This window comes from Coregonus lavaretus (genome assembly GCF_964263955.1).
Source record: "Coregonus lavaretus genome assembly, chromosome: 33".
In the NCBI taxonomy this organism is placed as follows: domain Eukaryota; kingdom Metazoa; phylum Chordata; class Actinopteri; order Salmoniformes; family Salmonidae; genus Coregonus; species Coregonus lavaretus.
In genome coordinates, this window is record NC_140020.1 from 22770161 (window position 1) to 22796898 (window position 26738).

At 44.1% G+C, this 26738-nt stretch overlaps 1 protein-coding gene across 1 annotated transcript in view; it reads right to left on the minus strand.

Annotated features, from left to right (window-relative positions):
- Nucleotides 1–26738, minus strand: part of brf1b (BRF1 general transcription factor IIIB subunit b) — a 122063-nt gene that overhangs the window by 41601 nt on the left and 53724 nt on the right. The window contains exons 7-12 of the mRNA XM_084151534.1: nt 26207–26356; nt 24454–24547; nt 23858–23984; nt 23297–23336; nt 22909–23004; nt 22232–22537 (exon numbers count right to left, since the gene is read on the minus strand). Of these exons, the coding sequence (XP_084007660.1) occupies nt 22232–22537; nt 22909–23004; nt 23297–23336; nt 23858–23984; nt 24454–24547; nt 26207–26356 (813 nt within the window). The remainder of the gene's footprint in view (nt 1–22231; nt 22538–22908; nt 23005–23296; nt 23337–23857; nt 23985–24453; nt 24548–26206; nt 26357–26738) is intronic.

Here is a 26738-nt window from a genome sequence, read left to right on the forward strand (position 1 = left end):
TACCATAAAGGACTGATTGGTGGAGTGCTGCTGAGATGGTTGTCCTTCTGGAAGGTTCTCCCATCTCCACAGAGGAACTCTAGAGCTCTGTCAGAGTGACCATCGGGTTCTTGGTCACCTCCCTGACCAAGGCCCTTCTCCCCCGATTCCTCAGTTTGGCTGGGCGACCAGCTCTAGGAACAGTCTTGGTAGTTCAAAACTTCTTCCATTTAAGAATGATGGAGGCCACTGTGTTCTTAAGGACCTTCAATGCTGCAGACATTTTTTTGGTACCCTCCCCAGATCTGTGCCTCGACACAGTGTCTCGGAGCTCTACAGACAATTCCTTCGACCTCATGGCTTGGTTTTAGCTCTGACATGCACTGTCAACTGTGGGATGTGCCTTTCCAAATCATGTCCAATCAATTGAATTTATCACAGGTGGACTCCAATCAAGTTGTAGAAACATCTCAAGGATGATCAATGGAAACAGGATGCACCTGAGCTCAATTTCGAATCTCATAGCAAATGTTCTGAATACTTACGTAAATAAGGTTTTTCAGTTTTTTTATTTTAATTAATTTCAAAAAACCTGTTTTCACTTTGTCATTATGGGGTATTGTGTGTAGATTGCTTTTTAAAAAAAAATCAATTTTAGAATAAGGCTGTAACATAACACAATGTGGAAAAAGTCAAGGGGTCTGAATACTTTCCGAAGGCACTGTATATATACACACTACCAGTCAGAAGTTTGGACACACATACTCATTCAAGGGTTTTTCTTTATTTTTTTACTATTTTTTACAATGTAGAATAATAGTGAAGACATCAACACTATGAAATAACACATATGGAATCATGTAGTAACCCAAAAAGTGTTAAACAAATCAAAATATATTTTATATTTGAGATTCTTCAAATAGCCACCCTTTGCCTTGATGACAGCTTTGCACACTCTTGGCATTTATTTATCAGAATGAGAACGAGTTGCCAATTCCTTATATAATTGTGTTTTATGCTTATTGCACATTTATAAAACATAGACAAGACAGCTAGTATAACAGCCTTCGGCTAAAATACTGCTAGCGGTATGTGTTACCCCAATGCGTCACGCGTCAAACTGAGCATTCGTTTTACAGAATCAATGTTCATTGATACCCTCGTTTTAGTAGTGTCTGCTCTGCACACAATTTGAGTAGTTGAGACATAAAAAGGGTATTGTTAGAAAAGTTCACTTCTCCTCTATTACAGTACAGTCGTGGTCAAACATTTTGAGAATGACACAAGTATTGGTCTTCACAAAGTTTGTTGCTTCAGTGTTTTTAGATATTTTTGTCAGATGTTACTATGGTATACTGAAGTATAATTACAAGCATTCCATAAGTGTCAAAGGCTTTTATTGACAATTACATTAAGTTTATGCAAAGAGTCAATATTTGCAGTGTTGACCCTTCATTTTCAAGACCTCTGCAATCTGCCCTGGCATGCTGTCAATTAACTTCTTGGCCACATCCTGACTGATGGCAGCCCATTCTTGCATAATCAATGCTTGGAGTTTGTCAGAATTTGTGGGTTTTTGTTTGTCCACCCGCCTCTTGAGGATTGACCACAAGTTCTCAATGGGATTAATGTCTGGGGAGTTTCCTGGCCATGGACCCAAAATGTCGATGTTTTGTTCCCCGAGCCACTTAGTTATCACTTTTGCCTTATGGCAAGGTGCTCCATCATGCTGGAAAAGGCATTGTTCGTCACCAAACTGTTCTTGGATGGTTGGGAGAAGTTGCTCTCGGAGGATGTGTTGGTACCATTTTTTATTCATGGCTGTGTTCTTAGGCAAAATTGTGAGTGAGCCCACTCCCTTGGCTGAGAAGCAACCCCACACATGAATGGTCTCAGGATGCTTTACTGTTGGCATGACACAGGACTGATGGTAGCGCTAACCTTGTCTTCTCCGGACAAGCTTTTTTCCGGATGCCCCAAACAATCGGAAAGGGGATTCATCAGAGAAAATGACTTTACCCCAGTCCTCAGCAGTCAAATCCCTGTACCTTTTGCAGAATATCAGTCTGTCCCTGATGTTTTTCCTGGAGAGATGTGGCTTCCTCGCTGCCCTTCTTGACACCAGGCCATCCTCCAAAGGTCTTCGCCTCACTGTGCGTGCAGATGCACTCACACATGTCTGCTGCCATTCCTGAGCAAGCTCTGCACTGGTGGTGCCCCGATCCCGCAGCTGAATCAACTTTAGGAGACCTGGCGCTTGCTGGACCTTCTTGGGCGCCCTGAAGCCATCTCACAACAATTGAACCTCTCTCCTTGAAGGTCTTGATGATCCGATAAAATGGTTGATTTAGGTGCAATCTTACTAGCAGCAATATCCTTGCCTGTGAAGCCCTTTTTGTGCAAAGCAATGATGACTGCACGTGTTTCCTTGCAGGTAACCATGGTTAACAGAGGAAGAACAATGATTTCAAGCACCACCCTCCTTTTAAAGCTTCCAGTCTGTTATTCTAACTCAATCAGCATGACAGAGTGATCTCCCGCCTTGTCCTCGTCAACACTCTCACCTGTGTTAATGAGAGAATCACTGACATGATGGCAGCTGGTCCTTTTGTGGCAGGGCTGAATTGCAGTCGAAATGTTTTTTGGGGATTACGTTTATTTTCATGGCAAAGAGGGACTTTGCAATTAATTGCAATTCATCTGATCACTCTTCATGACATTCTGGAGTATATGCAAATTGCCATAATAAAAACTGAGGCAGCAGACTTTGTGAAAATTTTTATTTGTGTAATTCTCAAAACTTTTGACCACGACTGAACAATAATGTCTCAATGTGTTTTGGTGTCCATATGACCAATTCTGTTGGACCAAATCTCAAATGCAAATAGCGAGTTGAAACCGCTTGTCAGAGAGGAAGATGTGATCTCTCAACTTAGTTGGCGTGAGAGGCAAGGGCTTGGTCTGTGTAAACCATATTTTTATATTTTACATTTTAGCAGATGCTCTTATCCAGAGCGACTTACAGTTAGTGAGTGCATACATTATTTTTATTATTATTTCATACTGGCTCTCCGTGGGATTTGAACCCACAACCCTGGCGTTGCAAACGACATGCTCTACCAACTGAGCTACATCCCTGCCAGCCATTCCCTTCCCTACCCTGGGCCAATTGTGCGCCGCCCCATGGGTCTCCCGGTCAGCTACAACAGAGCCTGGATTCGAACTAGGATCTCTAGTGGCACAGCTAGCACTGCGACGCAATGCCTTAGACCACTCCGCCACTCGGGAGGTTAACCATAGAGGAAGAGGGGAAGCGAGAGGTTTCACCCTCGCTAAAATCTGTCCAAAATAAGCCCAATGCGTTTCTACAGGCTTATTTTGGACCTAAGCTTGTCACCTGCTTTCCTGCCTTTAGGACAACAACTCCCATTGTTAGGATGGAGACGTGCATCTCTTCACTATATACAGATCTCTGGTGTAAATGGGGAGGTGCACACAGCACAGAAGGAGCGAAAGAGACGAGACCAAAAATACAGCACGAGAACAAGTGGACATAAACACTCAAAAAAATTTAAAATAACGAAACATTGATTCTTGCGATACAGGCATTTGGAATATAACACAAAAACATACATTCTAATTAATCAAATTAATTTGATAAATCTCCCAGCCCTAGGCAATATCAGTTATTTATTCAGACCCATAATTATTCAATCTTCGTTAAAGAGAAGCGGAAGCCGTCTGCATCTTAATGTAGTCCTATATTATTCAAGCATGTCAATAAAATGATGAAGATAAGGACAACAAAACGTATTTCATTTGACTGTTAAGAGCAAGGAAGAAATTAATCAACAATAGAGAGAGAAAGAGGAGGTAATAAGCATGTCGCACAACATTAGGGGAAATATTATGAAAGGTAGGTCTAATGTGTCAGCCTACTAATTATACAAATGTAAAATATTCCCTTTTATATTTCTATATTAAAATCAAATTAGCCTATAGGCTAATCAGGCAGGTCACCTGTGATACAAGTCAGTATTCGACATCCATCCATGTCTGAGGATGTCGGAAGATGACGTGGAAACGGGCCACTAGGGGCAACAGTGAGCGCTGTTACCTTCAAGTAGGCTTTGGTTTTGCTAGGGTGTTGTGGACGGGGATGGCTGATGGGCGTAACACCTCTATATTCAAATCCAGCGATAGAACATAAGCATCTGCTTCTGGTTCCCAAGGTTGCATGTTCAAATCCAGTGATAGAACATAAGCATCTGGATCTAGTTCCAAAGGTTGTATGTTCGAATCCAGCGATAGAAAGTTGTTTCTGATATTTTAGTTTTGAGCCTATCTCACACCTAACCCTTACCTTAACCATCCATTCAGAGATAATGCCTAACCTTAATAATTCTGAGTTAATTCCTAAACTTAACCCTAACCTTCAAAATTCAGAGTTACTGCCTAAACTTAACCTTAAACACTTTCTTTCCCAGCTTCATGGTTTGAACGAGGTGCGTAATTCCAGTCCATATAATACAGCATAATACAATACAATACAGTTATGCAGTCCATAATAAAAAGATTACTGGGGCTTGTTTAATTTATTTACCCAATAGAGCATACATCTATGGGCTTTTATGTTTTTCTGTCGTGCATAATGTAAAGATGCAATGTAGGGTCTTAATAGACCTGTAGGGCCCAAATAGACAGCAAAGTCTAGCCTACATACTATTGCGTCTATGTAGTACATTGTCCAAGTGTCTGTATAATACCACTGGCTTTGTATAAAATCTCAAATGGCAATATACAAATCATAACACTGTTGGACTTCCATTCAAAAAGGCTCTGGGTGGCTCAGTGGTTTAGAGCACAGAAAGGGCAATCTTAAGGTTCTGAGTTCACGTCCCACATGGACCACATTGAATATACTGTCTGTGATATCTATAAGTTGGCTTTGTTGAAAGTGATTGAAAAATATCCTCATACGCCACACAAGCTCACCTAAAGGGGAGTAGCATACTTCAGTGCAAGTAGGAACTGTATTTGTCACTGACTTCACAAAAAGGTCTGTAAGGTTTTAACAAATTTGAGCAGACATAGTCTGTCCCTATGTACATAAATTAAGACTTAAACAATGACTTGGCCTACATAATGTACAAAGCATGAGGCTATTTAGGATCACATTCAAACAGCCTCTGGGTGGCTCAGTGAGTTACAGTGTAATGCTGGCCACCCCAAGGTTGTGAGTTCACTTCCAATTTGGGGTGCATATTGAATACTCTATGTGATTGCTTTGATTGAAAGTCTTCGCTAAATAACCTATTTTGTCTTATTTTTTTTAAACAGAAGCCATATACGCCAAAAAAGTGAGAACATATCGGCAAGAATGAGAGGTCAGGGGTTTCCAAACTTTTTCACTCGGGGCCCCCCTTCCAGCATTGGGGAACATCCCGCGCCCCTGCGTGCGCGCACGCGTCACGTCTATTTCTATGGGCACAAGCACTGTTCATGACACAAACTGTTCACACTTCTCTTGTTGGTGGAGAGAATTTTGCAGGTTTACAGCTTATTCCCTGCAATTCTACACATTTTGTCATGGGGTACAAAGAAAATGTTGCCATTTTAAAGCACATTTTCTTGCAATTCTATACATTTTGTCATGTCTACTGTGTATTCATGTGTTATTTGAGTGACTAAAAAATTCCTAAATAAAAAACGTTAGCTGACATGGGATAGTTGATCTGGACATTTCTGAAAAGTTATAAATAGCTCTTTAAGGTATGCAATGACTAACATGACAAGAGGAACTGATGATGCACTGCCCAATTTCGAAATTGCACGTTAAGCATTCTACTATTACAACGTTCAAGAGTACGTTTTTAAAGCCGGACTGAGTTCCTTTAAAACCCTCCCGCCCCCCTGCCGACCCCTTCGCTCCCCCTACCACAGTCTGGGAATCACTAAGCTAGGTAGTAGCACAAACCAAGACAAGGGAACTGGCTAGCCTGGTCCCAGATCTGTTTGTGTTCTTGCCTTATCCATGCTGCCATTCAAGCCAAAGAAGGAGTGGCAAGGAGTGGCATGATGGCACCCATGCTAGGAACAGGCCGCATTAGAACAGGCCTACAGTAAGGCTGCCTTTTCGACAGTCAGCATATGGCTGTACACTTGACTGAGCATTGTCCCAAATTACATAACAAATTATGTAAATAATTATGCATTATAAATGAATCAGCCTTGGCACTGCTGTCGTAACCGCCGTGAAAAATTACTTGTATGAACTAACAAACACACACAGGCAAACAAACACACAGACACACACATGTGAATTTAAATAGCCTAAATATGATTAAAATAATAAAAATATCCCAAAACATGCTATGATATTACGTTTGTAGCAAAATGCCTAGTAATGGTTATAAGAGCTATAAGAGCTCACCTCAAAGTACACAGAGTGAAATTTCAGCGGAGTGCGGATCATGGTGTACAGGGCATCAAGGGAGAGGGTATATGAGTGCGAGTTTATGTGTGTGGGAGAATGTCTGTCTGTGTGTGTGTGTGTGTCTGTGTGTGTGTGTGTGTGTGTGTGTGTGTGTGTGTGCGGTAGTCTGTAGGCCTTAAGACCATTTCAGGCCACAAGCTGTTTAAAACGTGTGTGGGGAACAGAGCGTAAGATATGTGTGTATCTACCGTATGTGTGTGTATGGGAAGAGATGTTAGTGAGTGCGTACGCATGCACGAACGCACACAAACACACAGTGTGAGATAACCACACCTGTCAGGTGGATGGATTATCTTGGCAAAGGAGAAATGCTCATTAACAGGGATGTAAACAAGTTTGTGCACAACATTTGAGAGAAATAAGCTTTTTGTGCGTATGGAAAATTTCTGGGATCTTTTATTTCAGCTCATGAAACTTTACATGTTGCGATTATATTTTTGTTCAGTTTAGCTACAAACAAAACTGAGTTAAATGGTTCCTGTCTGCCGTGAAGCGTTCATCCGTGTATACGGGTAAGAGTCTTGTCACGCCCTGGCTCTGGGACTCTGCTATGTTGAGCCAGGGTGTGTAGTTTCTATGTATTTGTGTTCTAGGTTCGTTATCTAGCTCATGTGTTTCTGTGTTGGCCGGGGTGGTTCTCAATCAGAGGCAACGAGTGTCAGCTGTTGCTTGTTGTCTCTGATTGGGAACCATACTTAGGCAGCCTGTTTTCCACAGTGTTTTGTGGGATCTTGTTCCGTGTATGGTTTGTGTCTGTTACCTAGGACTTCACGTATCGTTTTGTTGTTTTGTTTCGTGTGGTAAATATAATAAAAGTATGTTCACTCATCACGCTGCGCATTGGTCCACTTCCTCCAACGATCGTGACAGAAGATCCCACCAAAACTGGACCAAGCAGCGTGTCCAGGAGCCAACGCCAGAGGTAACTCTAGCGGATATCCACCTCGACTGGGTCAAGCAGCGTGAGGAGGAGAGAGGTTGGACCTGGGAGCAGAGGATGGAGAGTCTGGCGAGAGCCATGGAGGCCATTTCATATCCACGGGGGAGAGACAAGCCCAATACATTTTTAGGGGGGGGGCTCACACCGTGGACGACGGGGCTGCTGGAGGCAGATAAGGGGCGAGTTAGTGGACGAGGAGAGAAGGCCACCGGGTTACGGGAGCCATTGGCGAGTAGAGGGAAGGAAAATGTAGAGGCACGGCGAGAGGTACTGAGGTGTGTTGCCAGTCCGGTCCGGCCCGTTCCTGATCCCCGGGTAAGGCCAGTGGTGTGTGTTCCCAGTGCGGTCCGGCCTGTTCCTGTCCCTCGCACCAAGCCTGTGATGCGCGTCGCCAGCCCGGTCCGGCCTGTTCCTGCCTCTCGCACCAAGCCTACGGTGCGCGTCGCCAGCCCGGCCCGGCCTGTTCCTGCTCCCCGCACCAAGCCTATGGTGTGCGTCGCCAGCCCGGTCCGGCCCGTTCCTGCTCCCCGCACCAAGCCAGGGGTGCGCGTCGCCAGCCCAGCCCGGCCCGGCCTGTTCCTGCTCCCCGCACCAAGCCTATGGTGTGCGTCGCCAGCCCGGTCCGGCCCGTTCCTGCTCCCCGCACCAAGCCAGGGGTGCGCGTCGCCAGCCCGGCCCGGCCTGTTCCTGCTCCCCGCACCAAGCCTGTGGTGCGCATCGTCAGCCCGGTCCGGCCCGTTCCTGCTCCCCGCACCAAGCCTGTGGTGCGCTTCGTCAGCCCGGTTCGGCCCGTCCCTGCTCCCCGCACCAAGCCTGTGGTGTGCGTCGTCAGCCCGGTCCGGCTCGTTCCTGCTCCCCGCACCAAGCCTGTGGTGCGCGTCGCCAGCCCAGCCCGGCCCGGCCTGTTCCTGCTCCCCGCAGCAAGCCTATGGTGTGCGTCGCCAGCCCGGTCCGGCCCGTTCCTGCTCCCCGCACCAAGCCAGGGGTGCGCGTCGCCAGCCCGGCCCGGCCTGTTCCTGCTCCCCGCACCAAGCCTGTGGTGCGCATCGTCAGCCCGGTCCGGTCCGGCCCGTTCCTGCTCCCCGCACCAAGCCTGTGGTGCGCTTCGTCAGCCCGGTTCGGCCCGTCCCTGCTCCCCGCACCAAGCCTGTGGTGTGCGTCGTCAGCCCGGTCCGGCTCGTTCCTGCTCCCCGCACCAAGCCTGTGGTGCGCATCGTCAGTCCGGCACAGCCTGTGCCTGGGTCACCGGTGCCTGGTCAGGTACCGGTCAGCTGCTCCACATCGGAGCCTAAGCAATCCGCTCCACCGATGTCCAGTCCAGCTCCAGCCAGCGGGACCGGACCAGGGGCGCTACGGGGGGATTGTTGGAGGGTGGTGGTCAAGCCCGGAGCCAGAACCGCCTCTGAGGAGGAATGCCCACCCGGCCCTCCCCTGTTCAGTTTATGTTTGGCGCGGTCGCAGTCCGCGCCTTTGGGGGGGGGGGGGGGTACAGTCACGCCCTGGCTCTGGGACTCTGTTATGTTGAGCCAGGGTGTGTAGTTTCTATGTATTTGTGTTCTAGGTTCGTTATCTAGCTCATGTGTTTCTGTGTTGGCCGGGGTGGTTCTCAATCAGAGGCAACGAGTGTCAGCTGTTGCTTGTTGTCTCTGATTGGGAACCATACTTAGGCAGCCTGTTTTCCACAGTGTTTTGTGGGATCTTGTTCCGTGTATGGTTTGTGTCTGTTACCTAGGACTTCACGTATCGTTTTGTTGTTTTGTTTCGTGTGGTAAATATAATAAAAGTATGTTCACTCATCACGCTGCGCATTGGTCCACTTCCTCCAACGATCGTGACAAGTCTAGCATACTGTGTCCATAATAAGTATATACAGTGGGGGAAAAAAGTATTTAGTCAGCCACCAATTGTGCAAGTTCTCCCACTTAAAAAGATGAGAGGCCTGTAATTTTCATCATAGGTACACGTCAACTATGACAGACAAAATGAGGGAAAAAAATCAAGAAAATCACATTGTAGGATTTTTTATGAATTTATTTGCAAATTATGGTGGAAAATAAGTATTTGGTCACCTACAAACAAGCAAGATTTATGGCTCTCACAGACCTGTAACTTCTTCTTTAAGAGGCTCCTCTGTCCTCCACTCGTTACCTGTATTAATGGCACCTGTTTGAACTTGTTATCAGTATAAAAGACACCTGTACACAACCTCAAACAGTCACACTCCAAACTCCACTATGGCCAAGACCAAAGAGCTGTCAAAGGACACCAGAAACAAAATTGTAGACCTGCACCAGGCTGGGAAGACTGAATCTACAATAGGTAAGCAGCTTGGTTTGAAGAAATCAACTGTGGGAGCAATTATTAGGAAATGGAAGACATACAAGACCACTGATAATCTCCCTCGATCTGGGGCTCAACGCAAGATCTCACCCCGTGGGGTCAAAATGATCACAAGAACGGTGAGCAAAAATCCCAGAACCACACGGGGGGACCTAGTGAATGACCTGCAGAGAGCTGGGACCAAAGTAACAAAGCCTACCATCAGTAACACACTACGCCTCCAGGGACTCAAATCCTGCAGTGCCAGACGTGTCCCCCTGCTTAAGCCAGTACATGTCCAGGCCCGTCTGAAGTTTGCTAGAGTGCACTTGGATGATCCAGAAGAGGATTGGGAGAATGTCATATGGTCAGATGAAACCAAAATATAACTTTTTGGTAAAAACTCAACTCGTCGTGTTTGGAGGACAAAGAATGCTGAGTTGCATCCAAAGAACACCATACCTACTGTGAAGCATGGGGGTGGAAACATCATGCTTTGGGGCTGTTTTTCTGCAAAGGGACCAGGACGACTGATCCGTGTAAAGGAAAGAATGAATGGGGCCATGTATCGTGAGATTTGGAGTGAAAACCTCCTTCCATCAGCAAGGGGATTGAAGATGAAACATGGCTGGGTCTTTCAGCATGACAATGATCCCAAACACACCGCCCGGGCAACGAAGGAGTGGCTTCGTAAGAAGCATTTGAAGGTCCTGGAGTGGCCTAGCCAGTCTCCAGATCTCAACCCCATAGAAAATCTTTGGAGGGAGTTGAAAGTCTGTGTTGCCCAGCGACAGCCCCAAAACATCACTGCTCTAGAGGAGATCTGCATGGAGGAATGGGCCAAAATACCAGCAACAGTGTGTGAAAACCTTGTGAAGACTTACAGAAAACGTTTGACCTGTGTCATTGCCAACAAAGGGTATATAACAAAGTATTGAGAAACTTTTGTTATTGACCAAATACTTATTTTCCACCATAATTTGCAAATAAATTCATAAAAAATCCTACAATGTGATTTTCTGGATTTTCTTTTCTCATTTTGTCTGTCATAGTTGAAGTGTACCTATAATGAAAATTACAGGCCCCTCTCATCTTTTTAAGTGGGAGAACTTGCACAATTGGTGGCTGACTAAATACTTTTTTTCCCCACTGTATATAAAAAAAGAGTCTAGCTACATTTTCTGATATTATAAGTTTCTAATTTTGTCAGAAAGTCGTTTTCATTGCAAGTTAAAGCCTGCTGTGAGCAAGCGAGCGAACGTTAGCTTGCTGCCTCGCTAGCTAACGTTATGTGTATGATCTGTGTAGTAATATTATTCAAATCAAAAAACAATTTGCATTGCTAGTTATAGCCTAATGTTAGCTAGCTAACATTGAACCTAATTGGTTTGCTGTAGCTACATGCAGATGCATACTGCAGCTTTGACAATGTTTGTATTGGTAGTAGTATGAGTTGGGATTATGCCGGTTCATTGTTTAGCTAGCTAGCTAGCTACATGTCTAAACAAAAGAATCCACTTCGCCAGATGATTACATGACCCATCAAGTTAGCCAGGTGTGTCTGGGGGTGATTACAGCCCTCAATTGTATTTCATGAACATGTGTACATGTCTAGACAATAGTGACCCATCCACTTAGCTAGATGTGGCTGGGGGGTTGTTATAGCATCAATTTAGACAAGTGTGTCGGATAAGCGTAATCTAATCATTATAAACTATTTATAAACTATTTTTATCTGGAAACTTTCTGTTTTTGATATTGCTAGTAACCATTTCACTGTACCGTTTACACCTTCTGTATCCTGTTCATGTGACAAATACATTTAGATTTTATTTGATATAGTGTTTGTTAACCAGAGACGGTAATGTGAAGAACAACATGACCTGCACCAAAGTCAGATTAGGATACAGGCCAAGGACCTGGAGTTTTTCCTTATTGTAGGCTACTACTTTTGCCACTTTTAGTCTTAAAATCTTTGGTTTACTATGCTACTCACTCTGTGTAGCACATGGCCTCACGTGAATCCTTAAAGAGATGGGTGGGGCTAAGGCTTAAGAGGGTGTGAATGATGCTGAATGGGTGTAGACAAAGAAGAGCTCTCCAGTAGGTGTACCAAAACGTTCAACCTTCAAAGCAGAATTACTTTCCCATTGTTCCTCAACTGCAGTGTATGATATACTATCTTCTAGCTCTGAGTCTCTACTTTTATCCAATGTAAAAAACACAATTTCAAATGTTTGTAACATGACACATTACATCATATTACTGGAGCATGTAAAGCTCACCCCACACCTTTCCCCCCCTTTCCCCTTGCTCCCTCCCCTCCCCTTCAACTTTCTCTCGCTTATAAGCAGCAAATGTTCCTCAGGATAATATCCAGGCTTCTGTGCTTTGTAGCCCTAGTATGTTTTCTGCGTGACAGGCCCTGAGTGTAGCTGATGTGTGTGTGACTGTGTACACCAGGGGGGGAGAAAGTCCCCTGTAGCTCAGTTGGTAGAGCATGGCGCTTGCAACGCCAGGGTAGTGGGTTCGTTTCCCACCGGGGGGCCAGTATGAAAATGTATGCACTCACTAACTGTAAGTCGCTCTGGATAAGACCGTCTGCTAAATGACTAAAATGTAAAAAATGAGAAAGAGAGGAGGGTGTCGCTTGTTGTCTCCCTTCCTGTCATCCGTTCAAGGTGAGCTCCTCTATGGCAAGCTGTTAGTTCCACATGCAGATGCAGTGTGTACACACACACAGACACAAACACTGCATATTCTGTCTCAGGAACCACATTAATATGATATAAGATATAGCAAATCTTCTGAGATACGACTGCAAAAAAGGCAACCTGGAACAGTGTTTCCTGTCCCTTTAAGATGGAGGCCAGGCGGTACAGCAGAGCGGAGCTGCAGCTGTAATGTCACTGGCAGGGGGGTAGGCAGGGTGGCCGGAGCAGCTGTCTAATTACATCACGGCAGGAGGTCAGGCCACGGCCAATCACCCTCCTTCGCCGACACACCTCCAGCTCAAATAGAGGACAGAGGATGAGCGGAAGGGACCGTCTGCATGGACAGTGTAATAGAGACCTAGAAAGTCACTCAATGACATTGACCATAGTACTGCTTTCTGCATTGAAAAGGAACATGAGGAAGGTCTGCACTCAATATTTGCAGTGAAAGAAAGGAAAATGTATTCCATCTTTAGTGAGAGCTTTCGGCAACACATGGCTAGAAGCCATGCCTGGCTAATCATGCATTTGAAGTACCAAATACATATTTGTGAAAATCTTATAGTAAATCATTTTGTTTCTTCAAAAAAAAATTCAAGAGGTTCCTGAATGCAACAAGTTCCAGATTTCATGTAAGTCTAGTCTATATTCGGAAATAATGCAACTAGCTAATAGGAGCATATTGGCTCAAAAGGCAGAAAACCTAATTCAACAAGCAGCCGGTATAGCCACTAGTAGGAATACCATCAAGTGAACCACTGTCCATGCTTTCCCTTCAGACTATAAGCCACACCATTTGCATGTTACTCCATGATGTCAACGTAAAATGCTTTGGTGTCACTCAGGGAGACGTACTCGGACCGAACTCATTTCGAGAGATTATAAAAGTCCATCAACATTGTTGGTATTGCATTTGCTGGATTGTAAAAGAAATTCACATTATAATTGTTTTATTCTAAAAGTCAGTCAACACTGTTTACATTTCATTTGTTAATTTCATTGAGGTAATGGAAGAAACGCTCAGAGGTGGGGCCTGGGAGGGGTTGGGCAATTGTACTGTAATTTTGATTGATTATGTTGTTTATGTGATTCCAATAAAAATTCATTGTTTGCAAAGAAAGAAAGAAAAAAAGAAAGACAAAAAATAAATTTCCCGGAATAGTTTTTCCTACTCGCCAGGAGGGAAAGCATATTCCGGGACACTCCAGGCCGAATCGGGAGGATTGGCAACCGTAGCCTCAAACCCACGTTGCAGTACACCACCAAGCAAGGTTTGTAATTCACAGAGACGGTCTGTCTGTCTGAGGTAAATTCTGCTAAACTCAGCCCTGTAGTCTAAGTGTCTGCCACAGTTTTGTTCAAAATGGCAGAGTTCACATAAAGTTAATTCCAACCCTCGTTTTTTTAAAACAGTCTACAACAAAAGACAAGTTTGCTCAAACCCTGCAGAATATAACCATGTTTCACTGGTCTTGGATTGGATTCACTGGATAATGCTATACCTGGCTATCCCCGTCAAAGTCAGGTGAACAGCCGCTGCTCTACTTTGGGGAATAGGTCTCTCCTTATCCTGTATTTAGGCTAGTGACTTCTGTTTAGATCTAGTGTGAAGAGACATTTTGATGACATCAGCATGAACTAGTTACAACTTTATTCTGAGGGAGATGCCTCTGGGGAGTTAAACGCATCGTTCTCTCTTTGGGAAAGTGGGACTGCTTTAAATAGGCACTGGGTTCGAAGGAGGTCGTCACATCATCGGTCATTTTGGCTCATCACGGAGCGTCTATTGAGGGCAGATGCACTTTAGTGTTGCCAGAATGCTGGGGTGACTGGAAATAAAAGGGAGTCGGCGGGGTGCTACTGTACAGACAGCCTGCAGAGAGATGGCCCCGGACTGTCAGCTTTGAAGAGTGGGGGGGGTGGGGGCGCCCAGCAGACCTCACACACAGATACTGTGGAGACAGACAGGCAGGGAGGCACAGATTCATATACCGCCACACACGAACAACACACACACACTTTCAGGCAAATACCTGCGCAGACACATTCTCACTTTTGGACTTTATGGGAATGCTATGAATTCCAAAAGTTATGGGCAGAGTTAGAAAGTTGGCTGTCAGAGGTATTACAGTGTAAATGTACTTTAATCCATCTGTCTGCATATTTCAAGACATGCAGTGAGATACGCAATGGGTTGGACAATACTCTTCTCGTCAATTATCTTGAAAAAATGTATACTTAAAAACGGGGAATCAACCAATCCTCCATCGTTAAGTCAATGGAAAAATCATATCCTTCATTATCTAAATATTGAAAGAGCGTGGGGGTTGGAGAGGAACAACATGGTGCAATTTGAGGACATGTGGCAGAGAGTAGTGCAGGCACTGGAGAACAGGTGGGTCTGTGAGAACAGGTGGGTCTGGGCAGGTGTGATGTCGTTGATGTTTGTGTGCATCTATCTGTATGTTGTCTTTTGTATGTGTATGTTTTGTATTGTTTGAAATAAATAAATAAATAACACCAACACATTATCACTCACTCATTTAAACACACCGACACATACACGGCAGGGTTTTAAGTGAGCAGGACACTGAGCCAGTGAGCACACGCCTATATTGCTGCGTGTGTGTGAGTGGGAGTGGGGAGATTTATCCCTGCTACAGCCAATAAAGCCCAATGTTTACGAGTCCTGGGGCCTGAGCCTCTCCCAAAGAAGCTTTCTCTCCCTCCAGCCGCTCTGCTTTGTCCGTCCAAAATGATTCCCTATATAGTGCACTAATTCTGACCAGAGCATTATGGGTCCTAGTCAAAAGTAGTGCACTATATAGGGAATAGGGTGCCATTTGGGACACACCCCTCAGCTTCCTGGGCACAAGGACAATGATGACAGAGAATAATATCCATCCACTCCGCACAGGTCCCGTTACCAGCTAGCTAGCAACCTATAAAGAACGCTAGCCCAACTACATTTCACATCACAGACTTTTATTAGGGTTCTTGTATTCTGGGAGCATGTTAGCTAGTAGTGCTAGTGCGCTAGCTCTTTTATTAGGGTTCCATTATTCAGGAAGTGTGCTAGTAATGCTAGCGCTAGCTTTTTACTAGGGTTACTGTAATTCAGAAGTGTGTTGCTAGTCAGTGCTAGGGCTAGCCCTTTAGGGTGCCTCAAGGAAATATGAGCCAGTTTGTTTGGACAGGCGACTCCGGTTGTAGCCGGAGCCCAGTGGCCAAGTGGAGAAGGAAATGGGAGGTCAAATAGGGGTCAAGAGGGTCGGGTCAAGAGGCGAGCAGCTGTGAGGATCTGCAAGGCCTGACCAATGATCTACTACTCTAACTTTCATATTTCACTTCTCACGCACATGACCATTTCAATGAATGTGGCATTTCTCCAAATCAATAATATCATACTATCACAAAGAAAAATAACTTGTTATTTCATGAAGTGTTTTTTCGCTTGTCCCTGATAATGATGCTCTTAGCCTGAATACTGTTTTTATTCACATTAAATACGGTTTCTATTCACATTAAATACAATTTAAAGATAGGACAAACTACTACAATGTAGCCTACATAGTCAAAAGGAAGCAGCAGAACTATAGAAAAATGATTAGGCAGTTTATATGGACTGGTAGAGTGTAAAGAAGGTCAACATCAGTCCCCAATAAATCTGAAGGAATTGATTGGACTAAAGGCTTCGCATACAACCCTTCAAATGACAATCAATGTTCTACAATACCATCCAAGGGTCCCTTTACACTCACAGAACTAGGGATGCATCTCAAATGGCACCCTACGCCCTATTGGTCAAAGCTCTGGTCAAAAGTTGTGCACCATATAGGGTGCCATTTGGAACACAACCTATGAGTTGATTAATGCTGTCCATTTATGTGGTCATCATTGGCCGATGGGTGAGGCAGGGTCACATTTGGCATTCGGCCCATATGCCTTAAATGTCTAATGTGTCTGTGTATTTAATTATTTATAGTCTACTATGAATCATCCTCACTAATAGCCAATGGAATTTCTCCTATGAAGTGCCAAACACTGGCTCTCAGTATCCAGCATATTTTGGGAATGAATGCTAGTGTTTCCGGTAGACTTCCAGTCATTGCGCTAACGCTAGTTAGCATTGGCTCGTGAAACTCCTAAATTCCTTCACACTGGACACAGAGACATACAAATAGGGAAAGGTATCCATAGGTTCATCTGACTCTGGGTAAGTAGGTAAAGGGCTTAATTGCCAAAATCTCGCAGTATCCCTTTACGTATTGAGTGTCTAGAACCTATTCTCTATACAATGTAGGCCTAATGTATCTCCTCTTTCTACGATTTGTTGAAACACGCGGATGCAAGGACAAATTCTACACAAACAGACACACACACACAAAAACAGTTATGTCTTACTATACTTGTGAGGACTTTTTGGGGACCAACAATTAATTCTCATTCAAAATCCTATTTTCCTTAACCCCTAACCCTAAACCTAACCCTAATTCTATCTCTAACCCTAATTCTAACCGTAACCCTAAACCTAGCCCATAAGCCTAAAATAGCCTTTTTACAAGTGAGAACCAGCAAAATGTTCTCACTTCTCTGAATTTTTGTTGGTTTACTATTCTTGTGAGGACTTGTGGTACTCACAAGTATAGTAAAACGTGTATACACACACACACACACACACACATAGTGTGACCGCTGGTCAGGAACATTACAGCCTTTCTCCTCACTGAGCTACTGAAACTGAGGCAGAGACAGGCTTTGTACCAAATGGCACCCTATTTCCTATGTAGTGCACTACTTTTGACAAGGGAGTCTAATGAGCCATTGGGCTCTCGTCAAAAGTACTGCACTTTTAAATTGTTTAACTTTTACATTTTAACAGGGAAAACATATTGAGACCTAGGTCTCTTTTCCAAATGCACCCTATATAATACAATATAAATATACACAATATACAGTTGAAGTTGGAAGTTTACATACACCTTAGCCAAATACATTTAAACTCAGTTTTTCACAATTCCTGACATGAAATCCTAGTAAAACTTCCCTGTCTTAGTTCAGTTAGGATCACCACTTTATTTTAAGAATGTGAAATGTCAGAATAATAGTAGGGAGAATGATTTATTTCAGTTTTTACTTCTTTCATCACATTCCCAGTGGGTTTGTAGGCCTCCTTGCTCACACACGCTTTTTCAGTTCTGCCCAGAAATCTTCTATAGGTTTGAGGTAAGGGCTTTGTGATGGCCACCCTAATACCTTGACTTTGTTGTCCTTAAGCCATTTTGCCACAACTTTGGAAGTATGCTTGGGGTCATTGTCCATTTGGAAGACCCATTTGCGACCAAGCTTTAACTTCCTGACTGATGTCTTGAGATGTTGCTTCCATATATCCACATAATTTTCCTTCCTCATGATGCCATCTATTTTGTGAAGTGCACCAGTCCCTCCTGCAGCAAAGCACCCCCACAGCATGATGCTGCCACCCCCGTGCTTCACGGTTGGGATGGTGATTTTTGGCTTGCAAGCATCCCCCTTTTTCCTCCAAACATAACAATGGTCATTATGGCCAAACAGTTCTATTTTTGTTTCATCAGACCAGAGGACATTTCTCCAAAAAGTACGATCTTTGTCCCCATGTGCAGTTGCAAACTGTAGTCCGGCTTTTTTTATGGCGGTTTTGGAGCAGTGGCTTCTTCCTTGCTGAGCGGCCTTTCAGGTTATGTCGATATAGGACTTGTTTTACTGTGGATATAGATGCTTTTGTACCGGTTTCCTTCAGCATCTTCACAAGGTCCTTTGCTGTTGTTCTGGGATTGATTTGCACTTTTCGCACCAAGGTACGTTAATCTCTAGGAGACAGAACACGTCTCCTTCCTGAGCGGTATGACGGCTGCGCTGTCCCATGGTGTTTATACTTGCGTACTATTGTTTGTACAGATGAACGTGGTACCTTCAGGTGTTTGGAAATTGCTCCCAAGGATGAACCAGACTTGTGGAGGTCTACACATTTCTTTCTGAGGTCTTGGCTGATTTCTTTTGATTTTCCCAATATGTCAAGCAAAGAGGCACTGAGTTTGAAGGTAGGCCTTGAAATACATCCACAGGTACACCTCCAATTGACTCAAATGATGTCAATTAGCATATCTGAAGCTTCTAAAGCCATGACATCATTTTCTGTAATTTTCCAAGCTGTTTAAAGGCACAGTCAACTTAGTGTAAGTTTTACTTACTCCAACCTAAGTGTATGTAAACTTCCGACTTCAACTGCATATATATATATATATATATATATATATATATATATATATATATACAGTACCAGTGAAAAGTTTGGACACACCTACTAATTCAAGGGTTTTGCTTTATTTTTACTATTTTCTACATTGTAGAATATAAGTGAAGATATCAAAACTATGAAATAACACATAGAATCATGTAGTAACCAAAAAAGTGTTAAACAAATCAAAATATATTTTATATTTGAGATTCTTCAAATAGCCACCCTTTGCCTTGATGACAGCTTTGCACACTCTTGGCATTCTCTCAACCAGCTTCACCTGGAATGCTTTTCCAACTGTCTTGAAGGAGTTCCCACATGCTGAGCACTTGTTGGCTGCTTTTCCTTCTCTCTGTGGTCCAACTCATCCCAAACAATCTCAATTGGGGTGAGGTCAAGGGATTGTGGAGGCCAGGTCATCTGATGCAGCACTCCATCACTCTCCTTGGTAAAATAGCCCTTACACAGCCTGGAGGTGTGTTGGGTCATTGTCCTGTTGAAAAACAAATGATAGTCCCACTATGCCCAAACCAGATGGGATAGCGTATCGCTGCAGAATGCTGTGGCCACCAGCAAAGTGTCACCAGCAAAGCACCCCCACACCATAACACCTCCTCCTCCATGCTTTATGGTGGGAACTACACATGCGGAGATCATCTGCTCACACACACCGTGTCTCACAAAGACACAGCGGTTGGAACAAAAAATCTCAAATTTGGACTCCAGATCGAAGGACACATTTCCACTGGTCTAATGTCCATTGCTTGTGTTTCTTGGCCCAAGAAGGTCTCTTCTTATTATTGGTGTCCTTTAGTAGTGGTTTCTTTGCAGCAATTCGACCATGAAGGCCTGATTCACACAGTCCCCTCTGAACAGTTGATGTTGAGATGTGTCTGTGACTTGAACTCTGTTAAGCATTTATTTGGGCTGCAATTTCTGAGGCTGGTAACTCTAATGAACTTATCCTCTGCAGCAGAGGTAACTCTGGGTCTTCCATTCCTGTGGCGGTCCTCATGAGAGCCAGTTTCATCCTAGCGCTTGATGGTTTTTGCGACTGCTCTTGAAGAAACTTTCAAAGTTCTTGACACTTTCCGGATTGACTGACCTTCATGTCTTAAAGTAATGATGGACTGTCGTTTCTCTTTGCTTAACTGTTCTTATCTGTTATTATCTGTTCTTGCCATAATATGGACTTGGACATTTACCAAATAGGGCTATCTTCTGTATACCCCCCCACCTTGTCACAATACAACCGATTGGCTCAAACGCATTAAGAAGGAAAGAAATTCCACAAATTAACTTTTAAGAAGGCACACCTGTTAATTGAAACGCATTCCAGGTGACTACCTCATGAAGCTGGTTGAGAGAATGCCAAGAGTGTGCAAAGCTGTCATCAAGGCAAAGTGTGGCTACTTTGAAGAATGTCAAATATAAAATATATTTAGATTTGTTTAACACTTTGATGGTCATGACATGATTCCATATGTGCTATTTCATAGTTTTGATATCTTCACTTATATTCTACAATGTAGAAAATAGTAAAAATAAAGAAAAACCCTTGAATGAGTAGGTGTGTCCAAACTTTCGACTGGTAGTGTATATATATATATATATATATACACACACAAAATAAAATACAAAAACACAGTCATGGTAAGCACAAATAAAACATCAGAAATCACCCAGAAAAACAATTACATTCCTCCACAAATAAGTCCCCAATCAATACTTTAAATTGCCCGAACGGCACCAGAACATTAAGATTAAATGTATTTTGAATTTTGTTCCATCAATACGGTGCATCAAAACTAAAAGCAGATTTTCCTAGCGCGAGTAGTAGCAGCTGCACTGATAAATACAGTGAGGGAAAAAAGTATTTGATCCTCTGCTGATTTTGTACGTTTGCCCACTGACAAAGAAATGATCAGTCTATAATTTTAATGGTAGGTTTATTTGAACAGTGAGAGACAGAATAACAACAACAAAAATCTCTAGGAAGAGTCTTGGTGGTTCCAAACGTCTTTCATTTAAGAATGATGGAGGCCACTGTGTTCTTTGGGACCTTCAATGCTGCAGACATTTTTTGGTACCCTTCCCCAGATCTGTGCGTCGACACAATCCTGTCTCGGAGCTCTACGGACAATTCCTTCGACCTCATGACTTGGTTTTTGCTCTGACATGCACTGTCAACTGTGGTACCTTATATACACAGGTGTGTGCCTTTCCAAATCATGTCCAATCAATTGAATTTACCACAGGTGGACTCCAATCCCTGTAGTACACATTATGTACTTCAAGAAATTCAGACTTAGCCCCATCAATTCACTTCATAGAGTATAGGGTGCAATTTTTAAAGCAGCTAGAGAGAGAGGTGGTGGGCGTATTGATTGGTTAAGTGAGGCTGTGGGATGCGCTGGAGTTAATATCTTTATCCAGCCGGGAGCAGAGAGCCAGAGAGCCTTTCGCTCAGCACAGTCTGGCTCACATCATTGATCCAGTATGTTAAATAAAATATAGAGCCCTCTTAAGCCAAATTAAGGCATGTGGTCAAAAGTAGTCAGGGCTATAGGGGAGTCAGTGGGTATGGTGGGTAGAGTGTTTAAGTTGTGTTTGAATGACCCCTCAACCCACGACTGATGTGAGTGGGGTGTGGGGAGAACTCTCAGGCCAAAATGGCAGTTATTAAGAGGGGTGAGAGACCTTTTCAAAGAGGAGAGAGAGAGTGAGAGAGAGGGAGAGAGAGCGCTTTGGGGATCACTTGACTGACAAGCGCTCAATAGGAGATTCTGACCAAACGTCATGCTGAAAGACACACTAAAAAGACATCTAAATGAAGTCTTTTCACAACCAGTATACAACCTGACTGTGACATCACAAAAGACGTCACCCTGACGTTATTGCAACCAGTTTTGCCCACTGGCATTACTAGTTTACGTACCAGTTTGGTGGTTGACTCACAATATCACTCAAGCACAGCTCAAGGTTTTTCCCGGACGATTTTGGTTAGCGGTAACGACACGCACGGGAATCTTGGGTTATTACACGGTTACACGATGTTAGATGGTTCCTCACCCTAAAATTAGTCTATGGGCCTGGAGAAACTAAAATCCATTTCTTTAAAGGGATACTTTGGGATTTTGGCAATGTCTCTGCGTGCAGTTTGAAGGAAGTTGCTAACTAGCGCTAGCACACTTGGTAAGTAGCATTAAAGTAATGACTGGAAGTCTATGGGTAGCAGATACCCATAGACATCCAGTCATTTCGACAACGCTAGTTAGCATTGGCTCGCAAAACTACCTCTAACTTCCTTCATACTGGACACAGAGACATAAAAATGGTATCCACTAGTTCATCTGACTCACAAACTTCAGCTAACATAAGCCACCGCTAGCTAACAATCAATGGAAGTGATAGGAGCAATTGTGCAATGAAAAAAAACAACAACAAAAAAGAAATACCAAAACACTATGGAGTTGATTTGATTTGGCCATGTAACTTGGACTCACCGCTGTCCTTGTCCTCTGCAATGCACTCCTGGATGGACTCACTGAGCCCCAGGCTAGCCGCGCTAGGCAGGGGACCCAGGATGGAAGCCAGGGAGGGGCCTCCTCTGGGTGGTGGAGGTGGAGGGGGTGCCTCCTCTGTCCCTCCTTCTCCCCCTCTTTCGTCCCCTTGCTTCTCCCCCTGGATGACCTGGCAGAGGAAGTCCTGGTTGAGGTGTTGGGCGACTGCCTCCAGCTCCTCATCCTCCTCGGGGTCCACCTCCCTAGGGCTGGCGCATGAGGCCTGAGAAAGCACCTCATCCAGCGGGTCTGAGGGTCAGAGGGGAGAGGATGGGTCTTGGGGATATATACAGTACATACACATATTCAGGGATTGAGTCACATAGGTGTTATGTGCGTAGCTGTACTTTAGACACACACACACACACACACGCTGCTCTTTTCAGAGTACTCAAAATGACAATCATCCGCAGTTCTCCGCCTGCCATTTTCAAAGGGCAAAAGTGTGACCTCATGACACTGATGAAGCACCTTGTCAGGACTGACCTACAGCATCGCCTTGATTAAAAAACGACAGAAGCCACATAGACGTGCTTCTTGTTGAGTTAGTAAAAAAACACACTAAAGGCAGTGGGCACACACACCCACACACGCAAGCAAACACACAGCCACACACACACCTATTTCTTTGGCATAGGCAGCGTAGATCCCTCTGAGCTTTGGCCTGCTGTTCTCCAGCTCCGTCTCGATCTCGTCTCGGTACAAACTGATTTCACCTGCAGGGGTAGAGAGACAGTGAAACTGAGAATGACAGTGTTTGTTTTCACATTTACAATTCTCTCAATCGTACAGTGACCTAGTTGATCACATGCATTTTATATGACATTTTACATTTCATTTACATTTTACATTACATCACAATTATTTGATGAGGTTTTGTGTTTTATTTACTTACAAAATGCCCAAAGGTCTAAACAAAAACGCTCTCAGTCTTAAAGTTCCAAAACTTTGTGGTTGTGGAACGCTTGCGCTGAGGCTACCTATTACCACAATATAAACCAAACATACCTTGCACTTCATCCAGCTTCTTGGCTAACTCCTGTTCAAGCTAAAATGGGGTAAGGGAGAGTCAAAGTGAAAAAAGCTCCTTGGTAAAAAAACGATTCAGTCAACTGCAGATTTACGGATAGTGCTTTCAGAAGTGTATTTGATTTGCACAGCAGCATGTTCTGGATGGATGAGTTGACACTTGATAAGGAAACTGGCAGTCTGGTCACACATACCAGATTACTTCTCATCCACGTTTGTCGTAAGAACTGAACGAGTCACGCCATGGAACTAAAAGTTTCTAAATCAAGTGTCAACTCCTTCCATCCGGGCCACGCTTCTGTGCAAATCAAATGCACTGAGATATGATTGACAGAGCAAGCCAGCCAATGCCTGGCCATCAATTCCATCCGGGACACGCTGTTGTTCCAATCAAACGAACTGACATGTGATTGATAGGGCAAGCCAGCCAATGCCTGGTTATCAATTCCATCCGAGACATGCTGCTGTGCCAATCAAACACACTGACAGGTGATTGACAGGGCAAGCAAGCCAATGTCTGGACAGAGTCAGATAACGTACCGCCTGCATCTTGACCTTCCTCTGTCCAGCAGTGAAAGAGGGTGGGTCACACTCCTGCTCCAGGTCCACCCGCATGAACTCATCGATGGTCAGCTGACTGGTGGGAGTGTCCTCGAACTCTGTCAGTCTTGACAACAGAAGGAGAGGCGGAGAGTTGTCACTATCTGGTCAAGTTACAAAGGACGGATGTAGACATTTTCTCTATACACACTGATGATGGCCTAACAGCTGAAACATTTGTATTTTGCTCTTGTTACATCCAAATAAAAGCAATAAATAACTTTGAAAATGTATTTCTTTCTTAACTCAAACCTTACCACCAACTTCAAGCCTTACTTTAACCTTAACCCCAGAGATTGCATGGTCATCTAGCAGCGTATGTGTTAGGGTGTGGGGTTAGGGAAAGTGTAGGCCTTTACCAACAGTGTATACCAACAGTCTTCAATGGACCAAACTGCATTTGCCAACATGATGGGAGCTACTAAGCTAGGCTAGTGTAGGTTTGGTGGATAGCGAGAGGATATGAGCCCTGTCCAGAATAGGGTTCTAGCCATGACAGAGACATGCCCTCATCTGCTCCCCTCCTTAGCTCGTACCTTTTCCTCAGTGTGGCCTCGCACACTTTCACCACTCCAATCACGTCCTTGACGGTGCGGCGGAACTCGTGCATCCGGGCAGCCACCAGCAGGGCTGGGGAAGAGGAGGGGATGACACGGTGATCAACCAACACACACACACCTCTCTTTTTCACCCACAGAAGGACACACACACACACACACAAACACACACATAGGATCTTCTCTATCACCCACAGTAAGCCACAAGTGCATACGTCCACACGCACACACACTTTTATTAGCTATTTAGAAAACAGTGTATACTACCTAAAACACAATCAAATAAACACACACACTGTATAAACCATATCTCTGGGTTGTGTAACTTCCAAAGATACTGGTGGTATTGGAAATGGGTCCCTACTTGACTCAATAGTTTCTGCACCAGTGAAGGTCTACACTGGCATACCGCCCAACGCTTTTACCTGCTCTGCAAGTACACGTTTTTTCTTCTCTGTGCGCCGCCTCCACTATGTTTAGCCAGCAATAATAAAATGAATGCTTGTCTAGATCAATTTACTCCTCTGAGAGGTGCAGGAGGAGTTACACAATGGCCCAGTCTTTAGCGTGTCGCAGCAGAGGTAGTCCATAACACATGAAAAAATCTTTATGTACTGTTTTTGAATGCTGTATGCATGGGTTCTGAATGTGTTATGAAGTCCTTGTGTAGGTACAGTACCCTTTTTCTGCTGTGCGCTAGACTCACTTCGATAGATTGATTTAGGGCTTTAAGCATCAACTTTGACTAAGTGAAATGTTTGCACCCAACAAAAGAATCCTGAGGGAATACAATTGAAAGATAAAAAGGGCAAAGGAAGGATTGAGGGATGAGTATTGACATAATTGTCAATAGGGACAGTGTCATGTTTTAGCTTTTGTTTTTCGTGACAAGTGTTTTTGACCAGAGTATCTATACCCTAATGGTCTGTACACACTGGTTGGGACTGCAATAAGTAGGTTAGACCCAATCTCTTCTTTCCATGCGAGAAGAGACACAAGAGGCTGTTGTGCTGTCACCGCGTTGCACTTGCGCACACTTTTGTCGTTCTATATCTGAACAGACCTCACGGATAGAGGAGACGGCTTTTCTGTACACCGCATCTTCCACCGACAGAGGACAGGAGCCATTTAAAGCCACCGTGTCCTCGTCTAAACTTCCCCTCCATTGCTCCAAATATTTTGAATGATTAATGAATAAATTATGAATTATTTAGATATCGCAGCAGGCAGCAGATATTGGGGAGGGAAGGCGGGTGGCAGAAGAGCTGAACTTTACACGTGGGGAGGAAGCTTGTTGTGCTATTTATTCCTAAACCATGGGATCTTGCTGACTGCACAGCGCAGAATAGAATAGAAGCTTAAATGCCTTGCTTTAGGGGGCAGAAGGGTCTCAAGCTGTTAGGTTTTGAACACTGTGTTCTTAGACTCCAGGCTAGGTACTGAGTAGGCTTTACAGCCTTTCATGATTGTTGCTTCTCTGCGACCCACAACACATTCATAAAGGAATATTAACTGTCACTTCAATCTGAGTTAAGACTAGTGTTTCAGTGACAAAAACAGTTGAATCTATGGTTCTAGCATTCTGTCTATTCTAAAAGTGTCATGCTGGCACTTTTGGACAGGAATTATTGCATAAGAATAATTGCGCCGATCGAGACCTTCAGGTGGAGAGACTGGTCACTCCAAAGGTTAGGCCAGGTCCTAAAGTTCATCCCCGTGGCAACCGACGTACCTGCCCCACACAGCCCAGAGGGCCTGCGGCCCGTGTGCATCCAGTCCCTCTTCATCCTTTGCAGTAGGCGCAGTGCCGTCATGGACACTTCATGGGTCTTCTCCCCAAATTCCAGCATGTGGGCAAAACGAGGGATGTACAGGCAAGGGTCTTAGGGAAGGAGGAGAGGAGGATGAAATTAGTCATTGAAGTTTATCTTTACAAGTAAGTTAACAATACAAATATGTAGCGTCATAAAAATACAAGGAGGACGAAGGCACTCTTCATTAGGGGTGTGCCGACCTGGCCATACTCGTATTCGTATCTGTAAATTGACAGTTAATAGTCCGATCGGATGATACTCGTGATCGGAAATATAATAATACCTAAGTACAGTGCCTTCAGAAAGTATTCACAACCCTTGGCTTTTTCCACATTTTGTTGTATTACAAAGTGGGACTAAAATAGATGTAATAGAGTACCACAGTATGAGTCATAATACCCATAAAACCTAGCAGTCAAACAGGGAAATGGTTCCAATAGTTTTTCCAAT